General features: G+C 43.4%; 1 protein-coding gene across 2 annotated transcripts in view; it reads right to left on the minus strand.

Annotated features, from left to right (window-relative positions):
- Nucleotides 1-23,307, minus strand: part of sh3bp4 (SH3 domain binding protein 4) — an 81,351-nt gene that overhangs the window by 35,298 nt on the left and 22,746 nt on the right. For both annotated transcript variants that reach the window (XM_033024545.1, XM_033024546.1), the window contains exons 2-3: nt 12,113-12,345; nt 6,863-9,231 (exon numbers count right to left, since the gene is read on the minus strand). In XM_033024545.1, coding sequence (XP_032880436.1) covers nt 6,863-9,231; nt 12,113-12,230 — 2,487 coding nt within the window. In that variant the 5' untranslated portion in view covers nt 12,231-12,345. The remainder of the gene's footprint in view (nt 1-6,862; nt 9,232-12,112; nt 12,346-23,307) is intronic.

Below are 23,307 nucleotides of genomic sequence, written 5' to 3' on the forward strand. Positions count from 1 at the left end.
TGATTTACGATTCACCCAAAAAAAGTATTTTGAATTCGTGCTGGATCTTGAAGATTTGTGAAGACGACAAAGATTATAAAATACAAGAACAGAGTTGCCTAGGTTTCAGAACAAGGGCATCACACGTTTTTGGTCTGCCGTATTTTTTACTTAACAGTTAAGGGTGCCAGGCCTACAGATACTTGAAACCACTTCACATCAGTATAGATGCAATGTTCCAGTTTAATCTCTCCATCCGTGCATTTATTTGGCACCAAAGAGACCCATGGATAATATTTTGCATGTAAATACAGATAATATCTTTCAACACACCAAAAACTATCCTTGAATTGTTGTAACAGTAGATTAGAGTAATGAGATTTTGAGTAATGAGTCAGCTCTACTTGATTTCACGAGGTCTATGAATATTTCCAGTATTTCCTGTTTTTATTTTCGATGCTCTGCTCCTGGAGGGCTTTACTGGTGTTCATATGATTTGTTTAACAGGGCTAGCGTGCAAGACCACTGCTGAGGTCAGTTAATAGTCTTAAATACTTGCATTCGTCGAAACTGCAGATTTTTGGGACTGTACTAAATCACACCTTTGACATACAGGTAGCAGCAGTACATTGACTTGTCAAGAGACTACAAACACAGCATTGAGCTGTGGAGATGAATACACCCAGCTGTAATTTAATAGATCCCCATGGTTTCAGGACATTTTTAAACTCCTTTGATGTGCCCATCTGTTTCTCTAAGCAAATCCTCAATTCAGCAGGAATCGTCACTTAAAATCAATCTGAGAGAGCAGCAATGAAGTAATCTCATTTTACAAGTCTGCACTAGAAACTACTCAGGAAATCACAGCACACTCCCACTCTCTGACTCCAGGATGAGAGCTTGATCTGTTGATTTGGCTAAAAAAACAATAAATCATTGATTAAGATGAAAAAAAGATTACCAGGAAGATTAAAATAAACATTTGCCAAAGTTAGCACCTTGCAAATCCTTTATTTTAATACAATTTTTTTTGTGAACCTCCTTAGTAAAATTTTGCAAAAAAGACAACTCACTAACCTTCACCACATGGTGGTACAATGTCACCACTATCGAGGAACAAGTAAGGGCATGTATTTACTTTCATGTAACTTCTGGCAACAGGGTTGTAAATAAAAACACACTTCGGAAGTACCATAACCTCTCTGTTTGGAAGCTGCTGTCTCATCAACCACACAGCTACAGATGGCTTGGAAAATGCCACAAAAGTGACAAACAAGACCTACCAGATGATAATATTTAGCTGTTGGTAACTTAGCTGCAAATCCAGACTTATCACACCCAAGTTTTTACTTTCCATCTTTAGAGGCTCATAACTGTACTGTACAACAATATTTGCTGTTTTGATGCAGAACCACTGTAAACAGATTAACGCTTGTAAGCTAATAACTGCAACGAGCAGCAATTAAAGGGCCTGTCCCACTTACGTGTAATTGGCACGCAAATTACGCGACTCTTGGTCGCGTTGAGCCGAGACAGTCGAGCGAAGATCGGGCGCAATTACATGCGTACGCACAGCCGTCTAGAGACGTCATTTGAAGATGGACACAAAGCTGGAGTAACTCAGCGGGACCGGCATCATCTCTGGAGAGAAGGAATGGGTGAAGTTTCGTGTCGAGACTCTTCTTCAGTCTGAAGAGAAGGGTCTTGACCCGAAACATCACCCATTGCTTCTCTCCCGAGATGCAGCCGGTCCCGCTGAGTTACTCCTGCATTTTGTGTGTGTCTTCAATTTTCTTGGCCCCGCTCTGGGAGTAGAAGTGGGGGCGGATCCGGACCGCAACGGCCGTGAGCCCCAGGCCGAGTTCGGCGATCATTTGCCTGCTTCTGCTGCTGTTGAAGGTGAGACGTTGCGTCACGCCAGGGTCTTGGGTCTGTCCCACTTTGGCCATCAGTTCCGCGACAGGCTGTTGACGCGCGAAGATTTAGTTCACTGCAAGAATTTCGGAGCCCCGCGCGATGTTGCGCACAATTACATACCCCTCCGCGCTTCTAAGTGTGACTGGCCCCGCGCGGCCATACAGTGCCCGTACGCCTAAAGCGACCACGAGGTCGCGTAATTTGCAGGCCAAGGACGCGTAAGTGGGACAGGCCCTTAAGTCGTCCCATTTTACAAGTCTGCACTATCATGTACACTTAGGCTGTGGGCCGAGGAGCTTTATTCTGCAGTTTTGTGACCCAAGTCACCAAACTACATGAAATTTTCAAATATTGTGTAAAAAAAATTATATAAATCACCCCTGAAACTCGGGAAAAAAACGGAGGGATTTCGATCGCTATTTATAGGCTTCCATTGCAGTGAGAAATGGTCAGATATCCCTCCGTTTTTTTCCCGTTGTCGGGGGTCTGATAACGGCAGCTATAGACGGTACTATGTACAGCCTCCCCCCCCACTGCCCGCCCGCGGAGATGATCCGCGGTTCAGCGTTCGCGAATCGGCCGCTTATTAATTGAGACCGCGGCTTCACTTTACCGCGAGTACCTATGTCCCGCGGTCGGAGCACTTTTTCCCGGTAAGTTTTCGTAGGCAGCTCCGAGATTAGCTGTTAAAGACTTATTACTCTACAACAGGCTGGCATTAGTGACAATGTATAATTTACTGTGTTTTGGATACATATAGTTTAGGCCCTCAACTTCATGAATGAATGAAGTAAGTGAATGAATTTATTCACATTATAAAAGGGTGCAACTAAATTAATTAAACTCCATACAGATAGATTTTCATAAATTCAGACTTTAGATCTTACCTTTTAGTTAGAGTTGGTCCCTGGCTGTCTAAATCTTTGTGTTCCAGGACCTCAGCAGGGACTGCTTTCAAAGCTTTCTTGCACTTTAATCCACTTCGCAGCACTTTCTTCAGCCTTTTTAATGCTTTTCCCACTAAATACAATTACCTGCTGCAAGTTTCCACGACATTTATTCCACAGAACAACAAATCGGAATCTCCAGTAAAACAGGCATCTGTGAAGCCCCCTCAGCCATTTTGTGTGCTAGCCTGAAGCAAAGCGCGTGATTGGCCAACTGGCAGACAACTCAATGTTAAACGTGCTTTGATTGGAATAAAAATCACCCGAAATTTTTCCGGTTTTTCTCTAATTTAAAAAAATGTGCAAGTCTTCTTCATATCGAGTTTCAGGGGTGATTTATAAAAATAAATTTACACAATATGTGAAAATTTCATGTAGTTTGGTGACTTGGGTCACGAAATCCCATTTCTAGACACATTTTTGATGCTCGGCCCACAGCCTAACTGTGTTTACCAACAGCAAGGTGAAGAAGTGTGTTTAGGTCCACAGATGAATCACAAAGGCAGCTGAAAAGAGATTTGACAGATGGGTTTAAAATCAAAGGAGGTTAAGTCTAAATGCAGTGTTATGCAGTGGGTAGGTGGGTTGATAACCAGAGGTCATCAGCAACAGAGCCAGTGTGATGAGAAACAGCACTTATCTAAAGTAGGGATGTATCAGCTGTCACCCCATAAAGATAAATGGCCACCTAATAAAGATAATCTCTTCATCTTAAATCAGTAATGATATTTACACTGCTTCAAATCAATGCATCATTAAATCTGGCACAGTGGACAGTCACACACATTAATAATTTGTATGCACTTTCATGTTGCACAAGTTTTATGACTCGTGCCAAGTATAAAATATTACCTCAGGAGACCAGCGGAGTAGGACAGTGGAATGGACATTATTACTCAAAGAATAAACACAGGGATTGATTGCGGAAACAACAGTTGCTGCTACTGTCTGTACGCCACTGTTATACTAAGAGCACTGCTGACTTAGCAGGAGATCTTCTATCCACCACCTATGCTCATGAGTATCTGCACTTTTATCCTTCAGACCAGCTGCTGAGAAGAGCTCACATTTTCAGTGTGATTTCTAGTGAGGATTGACTCCACACATTTGCATCTCTAAGTTAGACTGCTCTAATCATAAGAGGTTTAAAGAGAAGACACAATAGATGTTAGAAAATAGAGCAAAATAAAAACAATGCTGGAGGAATTCAGTGGGTCAGGCAGCATCTGTAGAGGTAGAGGGATGGTCGACATTTCAGGAGGGTTTCGGCCCAAACCATCAACCATCCCTGTGGTTCACCTGCTGAGTTCCTCCAGCATTTTTTTCGTCAGATTTAAGAAGTATTGAAATGCAGAACCACTCATCTCTCGCACCAGCAGCTGCATGGATACACTGCTATCTCCCTCAGCACTCTCAGGATCGAGTGTGCCAATGACATCGCCACCAGAAGGGCCAGCATTACTTTATATACACAGAGGTGCATATACTAACTCCATTATATCACAAAGGTGCATAGACTAACTCCATTATATTCACAGAGGTGCAAAGACTAACTCCATTATATTCACAGAGGTGCATAGACTAACTCCATTATATCACAAAGGTGCATAGACTAACTCCATTATATACACAGAGGTGCAGGGACTAATCAGACTAAAACAATAAATCTTCAATTAAGAAGAAAATAATTACCAACAATAAGCAATTTTGCCAAAGTCAGAGAGTGATACAGTGTGGAATCAGGCCACTTGCCCACATTGGCCAACATGGCCCAGCTACACGTCTCACCTGCCTGCGTTTGGTCCATATCCCTCCAAACCTGTCCTAGCCATGTACCTGTTTCTTAAACGTTTGGATAGTCCCAGCCTCAACTACCTCCTCTGGCAGCTTGTTCCATACAAGTTCTGAAGTTAACGCCTTCAGAATCCGAAGAAGGTTCCCGATCTGAAATGTTGTCGGTCCATTGCCCTCCACAGAGACTACCAGTTCCTCAGGCAATGTCTTTTGTGAGTGATAGCGCTGTTGTGCTAGGAGTCTGGTGGGATGCCTGCACACATTGCTGCCATATACTGTTGTTCCAGGTACTTGGTGCAAAACCTCGTCTTCCCCGTTGTGCTGTGTGCTGTGTGCTGTGCCGGGAACCCAGTCCGATGTTCTGAACTCCACTCCCACTCTTGATGTGATGATCCCCCAAGACCTGGTGTGAGCGCTGGTGTTGGGTGGTCTGGAGTGAAGGGTGTAGAGATCTACGCTGAATATGAGGGGCTCAGGGTGCACATGCTGCTGAGGACTGGCAGCCCGTGTTTTGAGATGCCCTCACCTCCCGTAACCCAAGGTTTTTCCATCATATGTGGCGGCTTTCATCACATCTAATAGGCACAGCAGCGAAGGGCAGGGGTTGGCACCATATTCCCACTATCTGGCTTGATGCCTGAATGGATATCTTCAAAAGTGCGGTCTCATGTCTGCTGTAGTCATACTGAAGGGGCCAAGAGCACTGCAAGAAATGCGTGCTTTGTGAATAACGTGGAGTTATACCACATCAGTCTTGAGGCTAGACTTAGGCTTCCTGACCAGCAAACCAATATCAACACCAACATATACTGGGGGGGGGGGTCAAAAGTGCCGTAACAAATGGGTGCTTTGTGAATAATGTGGAGCGGGATATTTATACCACATCAATCCTGAGGCTGGACTCCAGCTACGGAACCAATCGAACCAATATCAACACCAATAGCAACTGCAACCACGCGACCCCACACACAGACAGTCGCAGGGTGGCTGACATCACTTCAAAATGCCAAGGTCATGAATTTCAGGAGCAGATTCTATATTTAGGTTCAGTGGTATTACTCATCACATACTGATCAATTTTTTTTATCAGGAATGGCTCCCTTTTTGTTAAAACTGTATTCAAATATCACTTTAGTTGTAAATGACGGTGTTATTTTGAGTACCAAAATACTTGCAATTGAACAGTGTGGTTGCTTGGACCATTGAGCTTGTGCACACTTTCTGAAAGGACAGCAATGGAGAGGTCAAAGCACTGCTTTTCATTTGTCAGTTCTGCAGGCTCGTGCCTCCCCCCTTAAGTGCTCACATATATTTAAAAACTATTTCTTAACCTTTTATAATCTTTGATAATCTTCTATCATCTCTTTAGGTCGATAGTTCTAAATCCGGGGAACTCAAAGTGAAAAGATTAATGCTGGATCTCTTGCCGATAATTTTCTATTTTTGACTGCTGGTAATCGAAGCAATTAACAGAAGGATTTTTTTTTCTCCATCGATTCAATCAGAACCTCAATGAACTCAGCAATATCTCTGATAAACCCTTCGCTAAGCCCTTCCTAAAGCCTTCACATCACAGCTAGTGTTGATAACCATCCACATAATACTCCACCCAAAGCTTTGTCAATGTCAACATTCAAGCAAGATTTCTGCCCATTTTAAAGCTGTGCCCTCAAGAGCGGTCTAACCGTGGTACAGTTTCTGGGGCCGGATTTTTGTTTGGGTTAATTAAGAAATAAAACTGATTAGAAAAATACTTTCATGGATTGATTGTTACAGTGGTGGTCCATACATAAGCAAGCATGGTTCTGCAGCCTTATAACCTTAGCTTGGCAACTGTTCTGTATTATACAAATAAAAGCTTAAGAGAATGAAAGAGAGCTTTCGGCAAAATACCTACGCCCTTTCATCCATCCTTTCCGATCCCAGGACAGCTGTTGTTCAGTCATAGCTAAAAGTTACCGGACTACCCTGCTAAACCACTGGGGATATTTTGAATAGGAAAAGAAACATATTCAACTCTTGGGATCATTAAAACGCACATTGCAAAGCACGTTTATTTGGTCCAAATTATCCTGTCACCTACTAATTTGTGCAGGTCATATCATGAAAAATGGCTTAACTAACATTCTTCATAGAAGGGAGATTTTTCAGTGGTCTATTGCAAAGGTGAATAACCGGACAATCGAAAAATGCTGTAGAGATAATATCAATTATTGTGTACTTACAGACATCAGCTCTTTCTGAAACGACTTCTTTTCTTTGTTCTCCACATCATTGCAGTCCTCCTTGAGTTTTTCCAATACTGATGCCACACGTTCAGGCTCACTGTCGATCTCCGTCCGGCAGAAGTGTGCGAGAGGCAAGCTTTTGTAACCCAGCGCGTCTGCAAACGCTCTCCAGCTGCTGATATTCTCCATCAGGGTCATCCTTACTGAAGCGTAGATGTAAGTGAGAAACTTGCTGGGGCGAAGAATCTGCTCCAAGAGTGCAGAGCTAGTGAGATCAGGCCCATGAAGGAAGCTGGGCTTAATTTTCCCAACCACCAACACATTTTTGGCATGCACCAATCCTATCTTTCCTTGATAGAACCCAATGTACCACTCTTTCGTGCGGAGATAGCCTTTCAACTTAATTTTCTCTTCACTTAGCAATGCGATCACATCTCCTTTTTTGTACTCCAACAGGTAATAGTTTTTCATTTGCCTAATGACAGTCTTCAGCAGTTTCCCATACCTGAGATTGTTTACCTGGCGATCCTGAAATATGGGGTATTTACTCGTGACAGCCAAGGGGGAAAGAACAATCTTACTGACTTCTTTCTTCTTCAGGAACCTCCTCTGCCCGCTGTTTCGCACTCCCGATTTTGGGGGCGGCTGCGGTGTCCTCACACAGAACTGTGTCATTATTGTCTCATGATCATCCTTGACCTGGATCCTCAGCGTGAAATCAGAAAGCTCTTCGGGGACGCGGGAGTTAATGGGGAAAATAAGGCGGCTGACCTTGCCCAATTTCACCTGGAATCCACGGACAACCTTCACCTGGTCAGAAGACATGACCTCGTAGTTGGAAATGTTCGGGTGTATGCTGATCTTCAGGTCCTGGGGTTTTGCTAGCACAAATTGGTGTTTGCCCCACAACTGCAGGGTGACAGGTGGAGCGCTCACAAGCTCTCGACTCACTTCATTTACCAGCAAGGACTTAGGGGCGCTGTCATGCCCAAACATAGCCACCACTGTCTTGAAGGAAGGATGGATGTGCTTCGGACCATAAACCCCAACCGTAAGTTTTTTGTTAATGCACTCCCACACAGTGGCAGGGAACTGCAGTATCTTGGCCTGAGACACAACAACAACATACATGCAAGGCTCCAGAGAGTCCAACTGCACCTGCACTGTGTCACCATAGTGATACACCTGAGGCATTGTTGAGAAGGGCCCATCTTTACTGTCACTACTCAAGCAGGTTATGCTGGCACCGTTCTTGCTCAACACATTATCTTTTAGCTCGGCAGAAATTTTCATTTCCAAGGTGAGGAATGTTTTAACTTCCATGTTACTTAATTTGATCTCAACCACAGGACTGATGGTTGTACATTTATCATTGTTCAACTCAATAGGAGGATCCAGCAGAGCCTTCATGGAAATCTGCTGAGTTTCACCTGGAGAAATGTGTCCTTCAGGGACATGAATACTGATATTAGTGTCCAGAAGCTGAACTGCTCCACCACTGCTGTCCAGCTTACAAACTATGTTAGTCTCTATAGGCTGGGTCTGACCCCAGCCAGGACTTTGTCCAAGAGAGTCTAGGTCGTGACAAGAACGTGCTAGTTTCCTATGGTTTAGCCATGCTGTTCGGAAGTCCTCCCGGCTCCTGAACTGTTCAGGCTCTGGAGACTGCATGTTGTTGAAGAAGCCAGACGAGGGAGGTGCGGCAGACCTGGCCTGCAGACCAGAAAGTTCTGACATACTGTATGATCGCTTGCTTCTGAAGAATGGGTTGTTCCGACTCAATAGCGGATCAAACTCGTCCTTTGAACGAGTTAATGGGTCTTCCTCAAAAACGCCATTAGTTCCGCCATTTGCTGTTAATGTTTTGGAACCGGCCAGGAGTGGTGCAAATGAATCAAACAAAAGTAGGTCCACTTCTGATTTAGGAGCCTGATCAATGTTGGCGCTGGGGCTCTGTGGATTGCCATTGAGAAATGGGTTGGAGGTTGCAAAGCCGTTCAAGAATGGATTGTTCTGTTTGGTATTTGCAGACATTTTGTCAAAGATATCTCCCCATTCTCCAAGTAGATCCATCTCTTTGACACCTTCATCAGAACTGTCACCAATATTATCCACCATGCCACTGTCTCGGAGAGATGGGCTTCTGCCAACGGGCTGTACATAGGAAGCAGGAATGTATCCCATTTCAGTATTGTTGTGGGCATACCACCACTCAGGTCCAGATGTGTCTAAGACATATAAAACATCCCCTTTATTAAATTTGAGTGTGGTAAAATTAGTTGGACAGTAATCCTTAATAGCCACAACTTCTCGTGCATCACCAAAAGATGTAGGTGTGTCCAATCGCAATGTACTGGGAGACGGTACTGCAAAATTTAGAAAGAGTATTAGTCTACATGGGACAAGATTAAGGTTAGGTCTTAATATTAGGAACACATCAACATTCAATGACACTTGCATAGAGGTAAAGTACATTTAAATACAATGGAATATTGATAAACATATCCCAAGCATATACATTCTCTCAAAGTTATTGATGCGCAGCACTGGTGACCCACACAGAAAATAGCATAAAATGAGAGAAAATAGCATTTCAGCCTCTTGTGCCTGCCCATATGACAATAATACATTGAGAAAGCTTTCAGCCAGTACCTGGAGAACCAAAGCATTGCACTTAGAGAATATATTCAAGTATACTTTGAATGCTGCAAGTAAACTTTGTTTCAAATTGTTTGATAATTGTGCATGTTTTGTTTGTTTTTTCAGTGAATTTTGTGCAAATGGAAACCATGTGATCACCACATCCATGATGTTACCCTTTCATTCATTTAATCCAACAACGTGGGATATAATTAAACTCCATTACATCTAATTTATCCGTTTAATGTAGTTACTGAGATGAGATCTTGAAAATGTAATTAGGGAGCAGATTTTCAGCTCCCCTTTCTTCTGTTATTTGTGATTACAACGTTTACTGATTGCTATGATCTATTATAATTTATCAGAGAGAAGAGTGCTAAGTGAACAGCAGTTTGTGAAACGATCGGTAGGTCCCTATGTCCTTTGTTCTCAAAAGCCCAGCGAAAAAATATTCTCAGAGGATATGGGGAAAGGGTCCACTATATTCCTTCTACCGCAGAAAGAAATGTGATTACTTGCTGAAGCTTACTTCTGTGGGAGCCATAGTACCTTTGACATCTGCTAACTCTGCAAAGGTCAAAGAAGGCAAGTTTTGTTCAATGCCTGTATCGTTTCTCCAAAGACCCAGTTAAAAAAAGGGACAGTTCACTGTTGTGTTATCTTTAAAGGAAGACACATAAAGGCATCAAAAAATCAACAGAGGGCAGCAGGAGGTTTCACATTTTCTTCATGAAAAGTTTTGAGTACCTTATCCTACCTGGAGAGAAGATTAACCACTAATAGCATTTCAGTTAAGAGCATCCAGGTCAAATGGAGACAAACTATATGTTCAGTTTGGAATGTTGGCAAGGAGCGGGGTGGGGGTGGGGGGGGACACATGGAAAATAAGTTTATTTATGGCAAGGCTGTTAAGGACATTGAAGTCAGGATGAGTTAATCCAGCTGAACAGTAAAACATTGGAGTGCAAAATGGCCTAATGCTGTCCCTTCATTCCTGCAAAGGTTACCATGATTGCATTGTCATCCATGACAGCAAAGACACAAAGGAGTCGCAACTGTTCTGAGAGTCGGCTGCCAGTCATTTCAAAGGGTCCTCTGCCTAAGGCTGTTAAATGTCACTTTTGAACTACATGATTTGGGAACACATCCCAGCAACAGAGGGAGACAAAAAGTGCCGTATCACACATGATCCAACCGTCAGCCATTTTAAAAGAGTGTGGAATCTATTCTAACCTAGTGAAAAATTGAACCATTCTGTAGGATTTAAATAGACTGTGATGCCAAAAGCAAACTATCAGAAAGAATAATCACTGAAAGTGAAGTTCAAATGAAAAAGATTCACTTTTAACCAAAGGACCTCCTCATTTCAGATTTCTGTCCCTACCGGTGACCTTTTTTGTATTGCTGAAGGAAGTTATTCACTCATCATCAACCATTCACTTGTGTAGGAAGGAACTGCAGATGCTAGTTTACTTCGAAGAGAGACACAAAAAGCTGCAGTAACTCAGCGGGTCAGGCAGCGTTGCTGGAGATGCTGCCTGACCCGCTGAGTTACTCCAGCTTTCTGTGTCTGTCAACAATTCACTTATTTAGCAAGAGTCCGAGCACCAGCTAATCCAAAAATAGCACACATTTTTTGGATTTAAATAAAACTTTGACCCACTCTACACACTACACAAGACATCCGTTTAAAAAAGGACCATTCAAACTGCGCCATTGCAGTAGATATTAGAGCAATTGCTGCTCTTTCTGCACGTAAGCAGATCCGCAGGGAATTCATTCTTCCCATTTACTTAATGCGAGTTTTCCTCATTTCTGCAGTTTGTTATTCTTTTGACAGGTTGGAGCAAGGCAGAACAGGCTATAACTCTGCCACAGCTTAAATTAGCACAGCACTCAGAAAAAACATCTTAACTACTCAAATCCAACTAAACATTCAGCTGAATGTCCTTAAATACCTGCAGGTAATTTGTTGTGCATTTAAATAAAGTTACAAACCATTTCAGATTCCTCTGTGTTTACTTTCAGAAACCCTACACACACCAACTACTATTAAATGTTTTACTGCATCCACCATATTTCTCTCCAGAGAGGACTTAGGAACAGGTCTGTGGACATTTAACAGCCCTGATTCATGGAGTCATAGACTCATAGCGACATACAGCAAGGAGTCAGGCCCTTCAGCCCAAGACTGCCGATAACCAACATTTACATTAACCCTCCAACCATCCCATTTTGTTCATACCTCTGGTGTCCCTCTCAGTCTGAAACGTTGCCTATTCATTTCTCTAGAGATGCTGCCCGACCTGCTGAGTTACCCCAGCACTTTGTGCCCTTTTGTTACGAAAATGGATAATGCAGGTATGGACCAAAATGGTATATAATACTTCTACCTTTGTTGCAAATTGATATCATGTTCTCAGTGATTAAAGAAAGCCCTTTAGAATCAAGCTGAATTGCTTATGATTTGCTTAATGTAGAGTGAGAGTTGGCAAATTTTCAAAGGAAAGAACAAAGATCAAATAAAAGGATTATAACTCCCCAAATCTGTAAATCATAGCATCATGTTCATTCTGTTCTGCTTAATAAATTGATAGAAATACTCACCTTTGAATTCACTGATATTGAGTTCAGATAAACAATCACTCACGTCGATTAGTGTGCCTTCGGATTTACACCGAGGAAGCCCGCCGGTGTTGGTGGAGCGGATTCTTTGAGCTGCCATAGTTCTCTCAGATTAGGTCTCAATGGTGAACATAAATGGGTTGTTCATTGGCAGCAGTTTTTAAAGGCTGGCAACCAGCTCATTAACCTTATAGTTTCTTCTGTAATCAGACCATCTGCAAGAGTTAAATCACATGATAATGCATCAGTTTAGCCACTAAACACAGTACCACAATTTATGGACAAATGCAAATTATTCCATGCATTACCAGTCAGCCCTAATGGTAAACAAATGTGACTGGGGGTCCTAATGGAATGCGACACGTGCTATATAAAATGAAATGTGACTTTTATTTATTACTACTACCTAGTAACGGAGGTCTTATATAAAATATTTGCTTAGCTCGTCAAACTGAAGATGTAACAGAAATACTTTGGCATTAGTAACCACAGCCAAGCTAATGAATGGACTAAAACTGCTTTGGCTTCCGTACTGAACAAGGCCTGCAGTCAATAACTCTATATTACAAGCTACAGGTTTTAGAAAAAGACCTTCTGAAAGAAATCAGGAACTCTCCACCACCTCACCAATCTAATGACTGGTGGCTGACACTGATATATTTCATTGATGGCAAAATCGGATAAGTATATTATCCGACTGTTTCTATCTCTATAACACAAACTATTAAACCATATTTTCTCATCCACATAAAGATTATATGAACATTATTGCATGGCACACAGTTTCAAAAAAAAAAGTTTTTGGTTCTGTCAAATCCTAACCGCTTGAAGCCAACTGGAACACCCCGTGTCACTTCATACAGACAGGAAGTGACACAGCTGGCGTCCTGGTGCCATCACAACAACCTAGAGCTCAATGCTCTTAAGACAGTGGAATTGATTGTAGACTTTAGGAGAGCTCCCCCTCCCCTCACCACACTCACCATCAACAACACCACAGTCACACCTGTGGAGTCTTTTAAGTTCCTGGGAACCATCATCTCCAAGGACCTTAAATGGGGGGCCACCATTGACTCCACAGTCAAAAAGGCACAACAGAGGACGTACTTCCTGCGGTAGCTAAGGAAGCACAATCTGCTGCAGGCAATGATGGTCCAATTATATACGGCCATCATAAGAGTCTATCCTCACCTTCTCCATCATGGTATGGTTTGACTCATCCACCAAGCACGACATCCGGAGGCTGCAGCGAATTGTTTGATCAGCTGAGAAGGTTATTGGCTGCAACCTTCCCTCCATTGACGAACTGTACACTGCAAGGGCCAGGAAGCTAGCGGGTAAGATCATCTCTGACCCCTCTCACCCTGGCCACAAAGTCATTGAATCATTTTCCTCTGGAAGGCGACTCCGGACTGTCAAAGCTGCCACGGCCAGACATAAAGACAGCTTTTTTCCAGGAATAACCAAACTCTACTCAATAACCAAAAAATATGTAGCCTCCTTTAGCTCTGGTATTTTACATGTTTAATGGATAATGTTTTATGTGTCATTCCTAACTGTCACTGTATGTCATGTTGTCACTTGCGGGCGGAGCACCAAGGCAAATTCCTTGTATGTGAATACTTGGCCAATAAACTTATTCATTCATTCATTCATTTATTTAATGTGTGGGAAAGAACTGTAGTTGCTGGTTTAAATCGAAGGTAGACACAAAAAGCTGGAGTAACTCAGCAGGACAGGAAGCATCTCTGGAGAGAAGGACTAAGTGACGTTTCGGGTCGAGACCCTTCTTCAGACTGGTTAGGGATAAGTGAAACAAGAGATATAGACGATGTGGAGAGATAAAGAACAATGAATGAAAGATATGCAAAAAAGTTACGATGATAAAGGAAACAGGCCATTGTTAGCTGTTTGTAAGGTGAAAATGAAAAGCTAGTGCAACTTGGGTGGCGGAGGGATAGAGGGAGAATGCCGGGGCTACCTGATGTGAGAGAAATCAATATTCATACCAGTGGGCTGTGAGTTGCCCAAGCGAAATATGAGATGCTGTTCCTCCAATTTGCATGTAGCCTCACTCTGACAATGGAGAAGACAAAGGACAGAGAGGTCTGTGTAGGAATGCGAAGGAGAATTAAAGTGTCCAGCAACCGGGAGATCAGGTTGGTTCACGTGGGCTGAGCGAAGGTGTTCCGCGAAACGATCGGCCAGTCTGCATTTGGTCTCGCCGATGAGGTTGGAAGAGGTGCAAGTGAACCTCTGCCTAACCTGAAAGGAGTGCCGGGTCCCTGGACAGAGTCGAGGGAGGAGGTATAGTGATAGGTGGTGCTTATTCTGCGGTTGCACGGGAAGGTACCAGGGTAGGGGTGGTTTGGGTGGGAAAGGATGAGTTAACCAGGGAGTTGCAGAGGGAACGGTCTCTGTGGAAGGCGGAAAGGGGTGGAGATGGGAAAAAGTGACTAGTGGTGAGATCCCATTGGAGGTGGCAGAAATTTCGGAGGATTATGTGTTGTATGTGTCGGCTGATGGGGTGGAAGGTAAGGACTAGGGGCACTTCTGTCTCTACTGCGACTAGGGGGAGGGGGAGCAAGGGTAGTGCTGCGGGGTACCGAGGAGACACGACTGAGGGTCTCGTCTATGATGGGAGAGAGGAACCCTAAAGAATGAGGACATCTCGGATGTCCTAGTATGGAACACCTCATCTTGGGCGCAGATGCGGCGTAGCCAAAGGAATTGGGAGTAGGGGGATAGAGTCTTTGCAGGAAGCAGGGTGGGAAGTGTAGGCAATATAGTTGTGGGAGTCAGTGGGTTTGTAATAGATGTCAGTCAATAGTCTATTTCCTGTGATGGAGACTGTGGGATCAAGAAAGGGGAGGGAGGTGTTGGAGATGGTCCAAGTATATTTGAGTGTAGGATGAAAATTGGAGGTGGAGTTATGAAGTCCATGAGTTCTGCATGGGTGCAGGAGGTAGCACCAATGCAGATATCAATGTAACAGAGATAGAGCCAGTGTACACCTGGAACAGGGATTGTTCAGCGTAACCTACAAAGAGGCACGCATAGCTGGGGCCAATGGGTGCCCATGGCAATGCCTTGGACGGAGAAAGTGGGGGGAATCAAAGGAGAAGTTATTGAGGGCGAGGACCAGCTCCGCTAGGTAGAGTAGAGTGTTAGTAGACGGAAATTGGATGGTTCTGCGGTCGAGGAAGAAACGGAGGGCTTTAAGGCATTCCTGGTGGAGGATGGAGGTGTAGAGTGACTGCACGTCCATAGTAAAGATGAGGGAGTGGGGGCTTGTAAAGCAGAAGTAATTAAAGAGACGAAGGGCATGTGAGGTATCTTGGACATAGGTAGAGAGAGATGGATCAGGGGGGATAGGATGGAGTCGAGGTATGTGGAAATCATTTCCGTGGAACAGGAGCAGGCAGAAACAATGGGTCTGCCAGGGCAGTTGTGTTTGTGGATTTTGGGGAGAATGGGGAGATTTTGGGGAGAATGACTCGTGCTGGGATCACGTTCAAGGCAGTAGAGAATAATGTGTTAGATGCAGAGGTTGGTACGGTGAAAGGCATCGACCAGGAGAACTCTACCCTTGTTCTATCTGAGAGGTGGTGTCACAAGAGTAGAACTATAGGACACAGAGGAAACGTGGGCAAGGGAACCATCTTTGACAGCATGGGGGAAAACCACATTTACAAATGAAAGAGGATATCTTGGATGTACTAGAATGGAAAGCTTCATCGTGGGAGTAGATACGACGGAGACAGAGACATTGAGAGTATGGGATAGCTCTTTGCAAGAGGCATGGTGGGACAAGGGGAGATCAATAAAGGTGTCAGAGATAGTTCAAGTCAATTTGCTTGCAGGGTGGAAGTTATTGAAATCATTGTTCTGCACCTCTGATGCAGTTGTCAATATAGTAGAGAAAAAGTTGGATGATGCCATTGTACGTTTGGAACAAGGACTGTTTGACAAAGCCAAATAAAAGGCAGGCAACCCCCCTCACTCCTTCCACCGCATCTCCTTGCACCTATATTCCCTCCTCTGGGTTGATAATTGATGCATCTGCTATTCGTATCTCCTAATCTCACACTTTATTTTTTCATCTCTGTTCACCCATCTGCCAAAAAAACCCTTCTCACCTCTCTCCCCCCACCACAATCAGTCTGAAGAAGGGTATCGACTCAAAACGTTATCCATCCATGTTCTCCAGAATGCTCCCTAATCTGCTTGAGTTACACCAGTAATTTGTGTCTTTTTGGTGTGAATCAGCATCTGCATTTCTTTGTGTCTACAAAATCACACGGTTGGAATCTGGTTTGTGTTAGTAGCAGCTCAAGGAATTGGGAGAGGAATAATACTTCAGTTACACTGCAATGAGATCCTGACTCGTAGAATTCTCATCAATAACACCATGTCATTGACAGCATGACTTCAGGAAGTGTAGCTGTGCACACACCCCAGGATACATTGATGGCACCAAAGTAGAGAGTTTGAACTTCCTGGGAATAAATATCACCAGCAATTGTTTCTGGACCAGCCACATCAAAGTCATGGCCAAGAAAGCACACCAACTACTTCCTTAGAAGGCTTAAGAAGTTTGGCATGTCCCCAACACCCCTCACCAACTTCTACAGATGTGCCGCAGAAAGCATTTTATCGGGATGCATCACAACCTGGTTTGGGAACAGCTCCACCCAATATCATAAGAAATTGCAGAGTTGTGGATGTAGCCTAGACCATCTACTCCATTTATACTTCACACTGCCACAGCTAGACCACCAGCATTATCAAGGATGTCTCACCTCTGTGATTCCCTCTTCTACCATCTCTCATCAGACAAGACGTTTGAAAATACAGAAGTTTGAAAATGCACACCTCCAAATTCAGGGACAGTTTCTTCTCAACTGTTATTGGACAACTCAATCAATCAATCAATCAATCAAGCACTTTATTCATCCCCGAGGGGCAATTTAAAGGGCGCATTACAGTAGCTTTTAAAAAAAGAAAGGGACACAATCAACGAAGAGACAAACATTCAAAGCTACTCTCTGCACCAACCGGTCGACCGCACGAGCAGTGACCCGGCAAGGATTGGGTTGTCAGCAGCGATACAATAATAAAGAACACACAAAATGTAACACAAATATCCACCACAGCATTCATCACTGTGGTGGAAGGCACAAAAATTTGGCCAGTCCTCCTCCATTTCCCCCCCGTGGACAGGACCAGAGTCCAGAGTCAGTCCAGGATCGGCTCTTCCTCACCGGAGACCGCGGCTTTAAGTTGTTGTAGGCCGCAGGCCGGCAGGTCAAGATTTAAAGTCCCCGCCGCAGCCAGAAGCACCGTAGATTGCAGGGCCGGCGGTCGAAGCTCCCCTCCAGGGGTGATGGTAAATCCATGCCGGCCCCGCGGTAGAAGTTGGCCGCGGGCCGGCAGTGATGGCTTCTTCTTCCCCCGGCTCACCCACGAGCGATCCCGGGCTGTAGACGCCGCGCCAGCTGGAGCTCTGCAGGCCGCGACTTCAGGCCGCTACTTCAGGCTGCCGGCTGCCCCGGACCAGCGAAACGGAGCGCTCCCCTCCAGCGAGGGTTCACCCGCTCCACATCGAGAGTCCACGCTGCGCCCGCCGCTGAAGCCCCGGGCGCGTCTCCGGGAAAGGCCGCGCCGATCCTTGATGTTAGGCCACGGGGGAGGCGACCTGGAAAAAGTCGCCTCTCCATGGAGGAGGCGACCGAAGCAGTTTCCCCCTTACCCCCCCACACAAGACACACAAAGAAACATTAAATACATACTTTAAAACAAACTAAAAAATAAAAAAAGTTGAAAAAACTGACGCGCTGCTGACATGGCTGCTGCCAGAACAGCGCCCCCGGAATGGTCCTCTAACCAGTTAGTGCAGTCCTGACGACCCATCTACCTCATTCGAGACCACAGAACGATCATAATTGGCCTTTATCTTGCACTAAATGTTGTACCCTTTATTGGTGCACTATTGGCTGCTTGATTGTAATCATGTATATAGTCTTTCTTTGACTGGACACCATGCAAACAAAGTTTTTCATTGCACATTGGTGCACGTGACGATAATACACTAAACTTGTAAGATAATAATGTTTATTATTAAGATAATAATGTTTAGAGTGGGCTAAGAAATTTGATCAAGGAAAAAGGATTGTCAAATGAGGAGATAGTCCAGATAGTCCAAAAGGATTGTCCAGGTAGGCACAGTGGCGCAGCAGTAGAGTTGCTGCCACACAGCGCCAGAGATGTGGGTTCGATCCTGACTGCAGGTGTTGTCTGTACGGAGTTTACACCCGTAGAGAACCCACGGGGAGAATGCACAAACTGCATACAGACAGCACCCGTAGTCAGGATCAAACCCAGGTGTCTGGCGCAGTAAGGAAGCAACTCTACCGCTGTGCTACCGCGCCACCCTAATACAGTATATACAGTACACTAATACAGTAATCAGATCTAACTTTAAAAAAAAGCCAGGTAGAAAGGGAACAAAGTGCCCTTCACCGTCTGCACAGATTGTAACATTTGGTGGCTTTCCCACTTTACCATTAGTAACTGTGAGAGAGTGCGCTCTGTTACAGAAAACACACTGACGCACAGTGCGGTAATCAGATCCGTGTCCCTCTGTGAAACACTACACATCACATTGATGGCTCCAGTTTCTGTTACCTAGAAAACAAGTAAAAACTGAGTTGTCATCAAGCACTTAAAAGGCTCTAATCTCCATAATAATAGATATGATAAAATGATATTCAATAGCACTGTGATAATTAAAGCAGTGTGCAATGTTTATGCTGAAAGTGGGAGGGGAAATCGGGATAGCAAAACAGCTCTCACTATTTAAACCGAATGTTGAAGGTGTATACACAGCTTTAAATTTTGCAGATAAGTACAGTTCATAGACAAAGGCAGGAATGAGAAGTCTAAATAAATTTCAATGATGGATACACACAGTGACACGAGTACATTTTAAATTAAGAGTCCGTAAGAGCCCAATTTTCAAACAGATTAGCCACAAAGGTGAAAAACTCAACATCTGGATATATTTTTAACATACTTCATGACTGGTCCACCTTAAAAACGTGCTTGTTCTCAACACGGCGAGCTGTTTACCCATCCTTCGCACCACTGACCAGGGCTGAACCCAACCATTTACAACTTCCTTTTACAGCAAGTTTCTGACCCTAATCATGAAGACTGCCTACTTTCACCAACACTGCCTCCACTCTGCCCTTGCACATCTACTGCTCTTGAAATAGTACCTCCAGACTTGACTGATACTTCTCCACAGCCTATGCAAAATTGGGTTCGTTCCAGGGCAGGCTACCCTTACCGGAGCTGACACATGGGTCTAACACACCACATCCTTTCCCGATCATCCAGTGGAACTGCTCCAAATTTGGACAGATTATTTGCACCCTTACGTTCCCACTCTCAGGATAAATCACTCATCTTAACAGCAAAAGAGTAAAGGGAGAATAAAGAAGTAATTATGGTAAATTATGATAAAGAAAGAGGTAGGGCGAACCACTGAATTTTAATGTAAAAGTGGCAGAGCCTGTGGCTAATTTTGTGACACCACCCCCTTCCCAGAAATTGACCTTGAACCTCACGTTATGTAGAAGGATCACAGTGAACTATTATTGGAATTAACATTGGATACAATGTCCATCTTCAAAAGGTGCATTGAGATCAAAGCAAGTGCAAAATAGCACATCAATGAACTAAAATTGAAGGTAGGTTAGCTCTGACATGGTTGCATGATTCTCGTAAGGGCAAATGTCAGTCTTTATTTGGAGAATGCATGATACTTAGATGGAAAACGAATCCTTCAGTGACTTGGTGAACTTTTTTCAATACTTTTGGCAACTCGGTTACTTCTATCAATAATAATCCACCATGGCCAACCGTCATGAATGTAGTTTTTGACCTTTGGAATGTTTGCGCTTTTGAGCAAAGGACATTCTCTAATATTTTTGTTGCTGTTGTAAAAAACTGTGCCTGTGAACTTCCAGAACGTAGGTGCAGTAATAGTTCTGCATGAAGTACTTCATCTGCAGTAGCACGCTCAGTGGAAAAGACTGTGATGTGGGGCTTGAAAGATTATACTGCTTGTAACGATGGTTGGTAGATCTACAGTGTGGGAAAAACTGGTGGCTACATTTTACGCTAACCTGTTTTCATTCCATCCCTTGCCTGTCAAACATCCATCGACTGCTAATTTTTCAAAATATTCAAGTGCCAGATTCAAAATACACCTCTCCTGTATCTGCTATTGTTGAGTTCCCAAAAGACCACTTACTGCAGCCACTCTAGCCAGCAAGTGAACCCAAAGACATAAATCTCATTGTCAAATCCAATTCCCTGCATCTGCTCTTTAGTGTGAAACTAAAGACCTCAAAAACTGCCCTGATCTACTTTATTTCCCTGTGAATATCTGACAGATTGCCAAATAAATCTTGCCCAAGGACTCCAACATGTCATCTTGACCTGCGTTACTCGATTGATGCATTAATTGACAGAGCCATTACTTATATTCAACCAGGTGGCTTGCAAGTCATACCTAGGGCTCGTCGAAATCTATCCAGTCTCTGGGAATTGACAAATGCTCATGTCCCCAGGTAGATAAGCCATCAGCAAGGATATGTGCAGTTAGCTGAGGGATAGAACACCCACTGCTCAAAATTACAATCCTTTATTTTAAGAAACGACTATTTGAAAGCTAATTGTGATACCGCCTCCATTCCAATTAAATTCCACCTGTCAGAAATGTCTGCCTGTAGGGGGCTGCATTGTGCTCAGGAGTGTTCCAATACTCTCAACCTATTTCAAACTTTCTGCAAGCAATAGAACCATCAAGGCCAGCTGTAACTTTGTAAAGCTCGAGCTCTGATCGATAGAGCTCCTGGCAAGAAAGATGTTCATTCACAAAGGTAAATCACCTCTTTGCACATCTATTATTCTTCCACTCATTTTAGGTTTAGGTTTTGTTATTGTCACGTGTACCAAGGTACAATGAAAAGCTTTGTTTTGTATGCTATCCAATCAGAGCAAATAATATATAAATATAATCATGTCAAATTCAAGTACAATGGATAGAGTAGATATGAAGATACAGAGTGCAGAATATAGTTCTCAGCATCGTAGTGCATCAGCTCCATAGATATTCACTTTGTTAAAGCTGTGTCGAGCAGGTTTTGTTAATTTTATTACTTGGGCAAGTTGTCTAAATCTAGTTGTTCTCAATCATTTGGCTCTGGTACAGAATATGAAACATAGATCAGCACAGCACCGAAATAGGTCCTTCAGCCCACGATGTATGTGTTGACCATAACGCCAAATTAATCCCATCTGCCTGCCTAGGATCTATATCCCACCATTCCCTGCCTGTGCATATGCTATTGTATCTAGCTCTGCCACCTCTGCAGACAGTACATTCCAGATACATACCACCATCTATGCAAAAAAACTTGCCTAACAATTCTCCTTTAAACTTTTCTCCTCTCCCTTTGAACATATGCCCTCTAGAATTTGACATTTCCATCCTGGCAAACAGACTCTGACTATCAACCTTCTGTGCCTCTCATAACTTCTGTCAGGTTGCCCCTCAACCTCTGATGTTCCAGGGAAATCAGTCCAAATTTACCAACCTCTCCTTATAGCTAATTGTCTCCTCTGCACATTCTCATTGTCTGCACATTCTTCCAGTTATGCAGTGGCCAGGACTGCACACAATATTCCAAATGTGGCTTAATTGTTGGCCCCTTGAATATAATCAATCAACCATTGTGTCATCAGTTGCCAAATAACTCGGATCAAGAATTGCCCCCCTCTTCTCAGCCTCTCTTTCTACCCTTGGAGACTCTTTGAAACCTTCCTCTTTTACCCAGGTACAGAGAAAAGCCTTGATCATGTGAACCAGCTTGGGGAGTCTACAACGTTACATAAATACAGGTAGATGCTGTGGATAAAGCCTATGATGGGTGTTTGGACCAGCCAAATGCAAAGCTTCAAAGAATGAACAAGAACAATGGTGGTGCGGTAGAAGAATTATATTGAATCATGCAGAATATTAGAAACATTCAAATTTAGAGTTAAATGCTGATCATTTGCATTTGTCCAAGTTCAGTAGCTGCAGAACCAAATTACCGTGCCTGAGTTATAAGGAGAAGCTGGATTGTCTGAGTCTTTTGTTTTTACCTGAGGGATTATTTTATAAGAGGTCCATAAAATCATCGATAAGGTAAAAGGGGCGTAAATATGATGAATGGTCAGTTTTTTTTCCCCCAGAGGGTAAAACTAGAGAACATGTTTAAGGCAAAAGGGAAAAGATTTCTAAAGGCCTGAGGGGCAACATTTCCCACACAAAGAATGGCACATATGTGGAAGGAATTCCCACAGGAAGTGACGGGGGCCGGTACAATTGCAACATTTAAAATATATTTTGGCAAATACTGGCAGATCGGAAAGTCCCACTTGACTGAGTCTTCACCAGGCCTAGGCTAGTGAGACTAGCTCGGCTAGGCAACTTGATTGACATGGACAAGTTATGCCAAAGGGCCCATCTCCGTGCTGCTTCACTTAATGATTCTATGAAGGCTAAGGACCAAGTGCTGATAAATGGACTAAGATTAATGGTCAGCATGGACAGAATGGTGTAAAGGGACAGTTTCTGTGCACTCTGACTAAAATAATTCAGATAAATTATTTCCGCTCCTACTCCAGCTCAAATGTGTTCACATATCACAGAATATCAATCCTTCCATGAAGAGCACGATTGCCAGATAACTTGTTCTAGATTAATGTGGTGCAAAATGAGCTGAATAAAAAAAAACTTTATTCAGTGTGTGTGTAGCCCACCATCTGTGAAAAATAATCTCTGAATATTGGAAAAATGCTTTAAGTAATGGACAACAATTTGGCAGTTATATTAGGTTGCAATAATTTCTTATAAAATTATAAAGTTCTTATAGCACAAAGAATCAGATCCTTGTTAGTGCCTTTAGCACAATTAGCATGAACTTTATTTGGTGATAATAAGAGTGATCTCAGAGGTTTATAAAATTATGAGAGGTGTAGGGAGGATCAACAGTCAGAATCATTTTCCCTGGGCAAGGGAGTCCAGAACTCAGGAGCATACGTTTAATGTAAGAGCAGAG

Source organism: Amblyraja radiata, chromosome 7 (assembly GCF_010909765.2).
Source record: "Amblyraja radiata isolate CabotCenter1 chromosome 7, sAmbRad1.1.pri, whole genome shotgun sequence".
In the NCBI taxonomy this organism is placed as follows: domain Eukaryota; kingdom Metazoa; phylum Chordata; class Chondrichthyes; order Rajiformes; family Rajidae; genus Amblyraja; species Amblyraja radiata.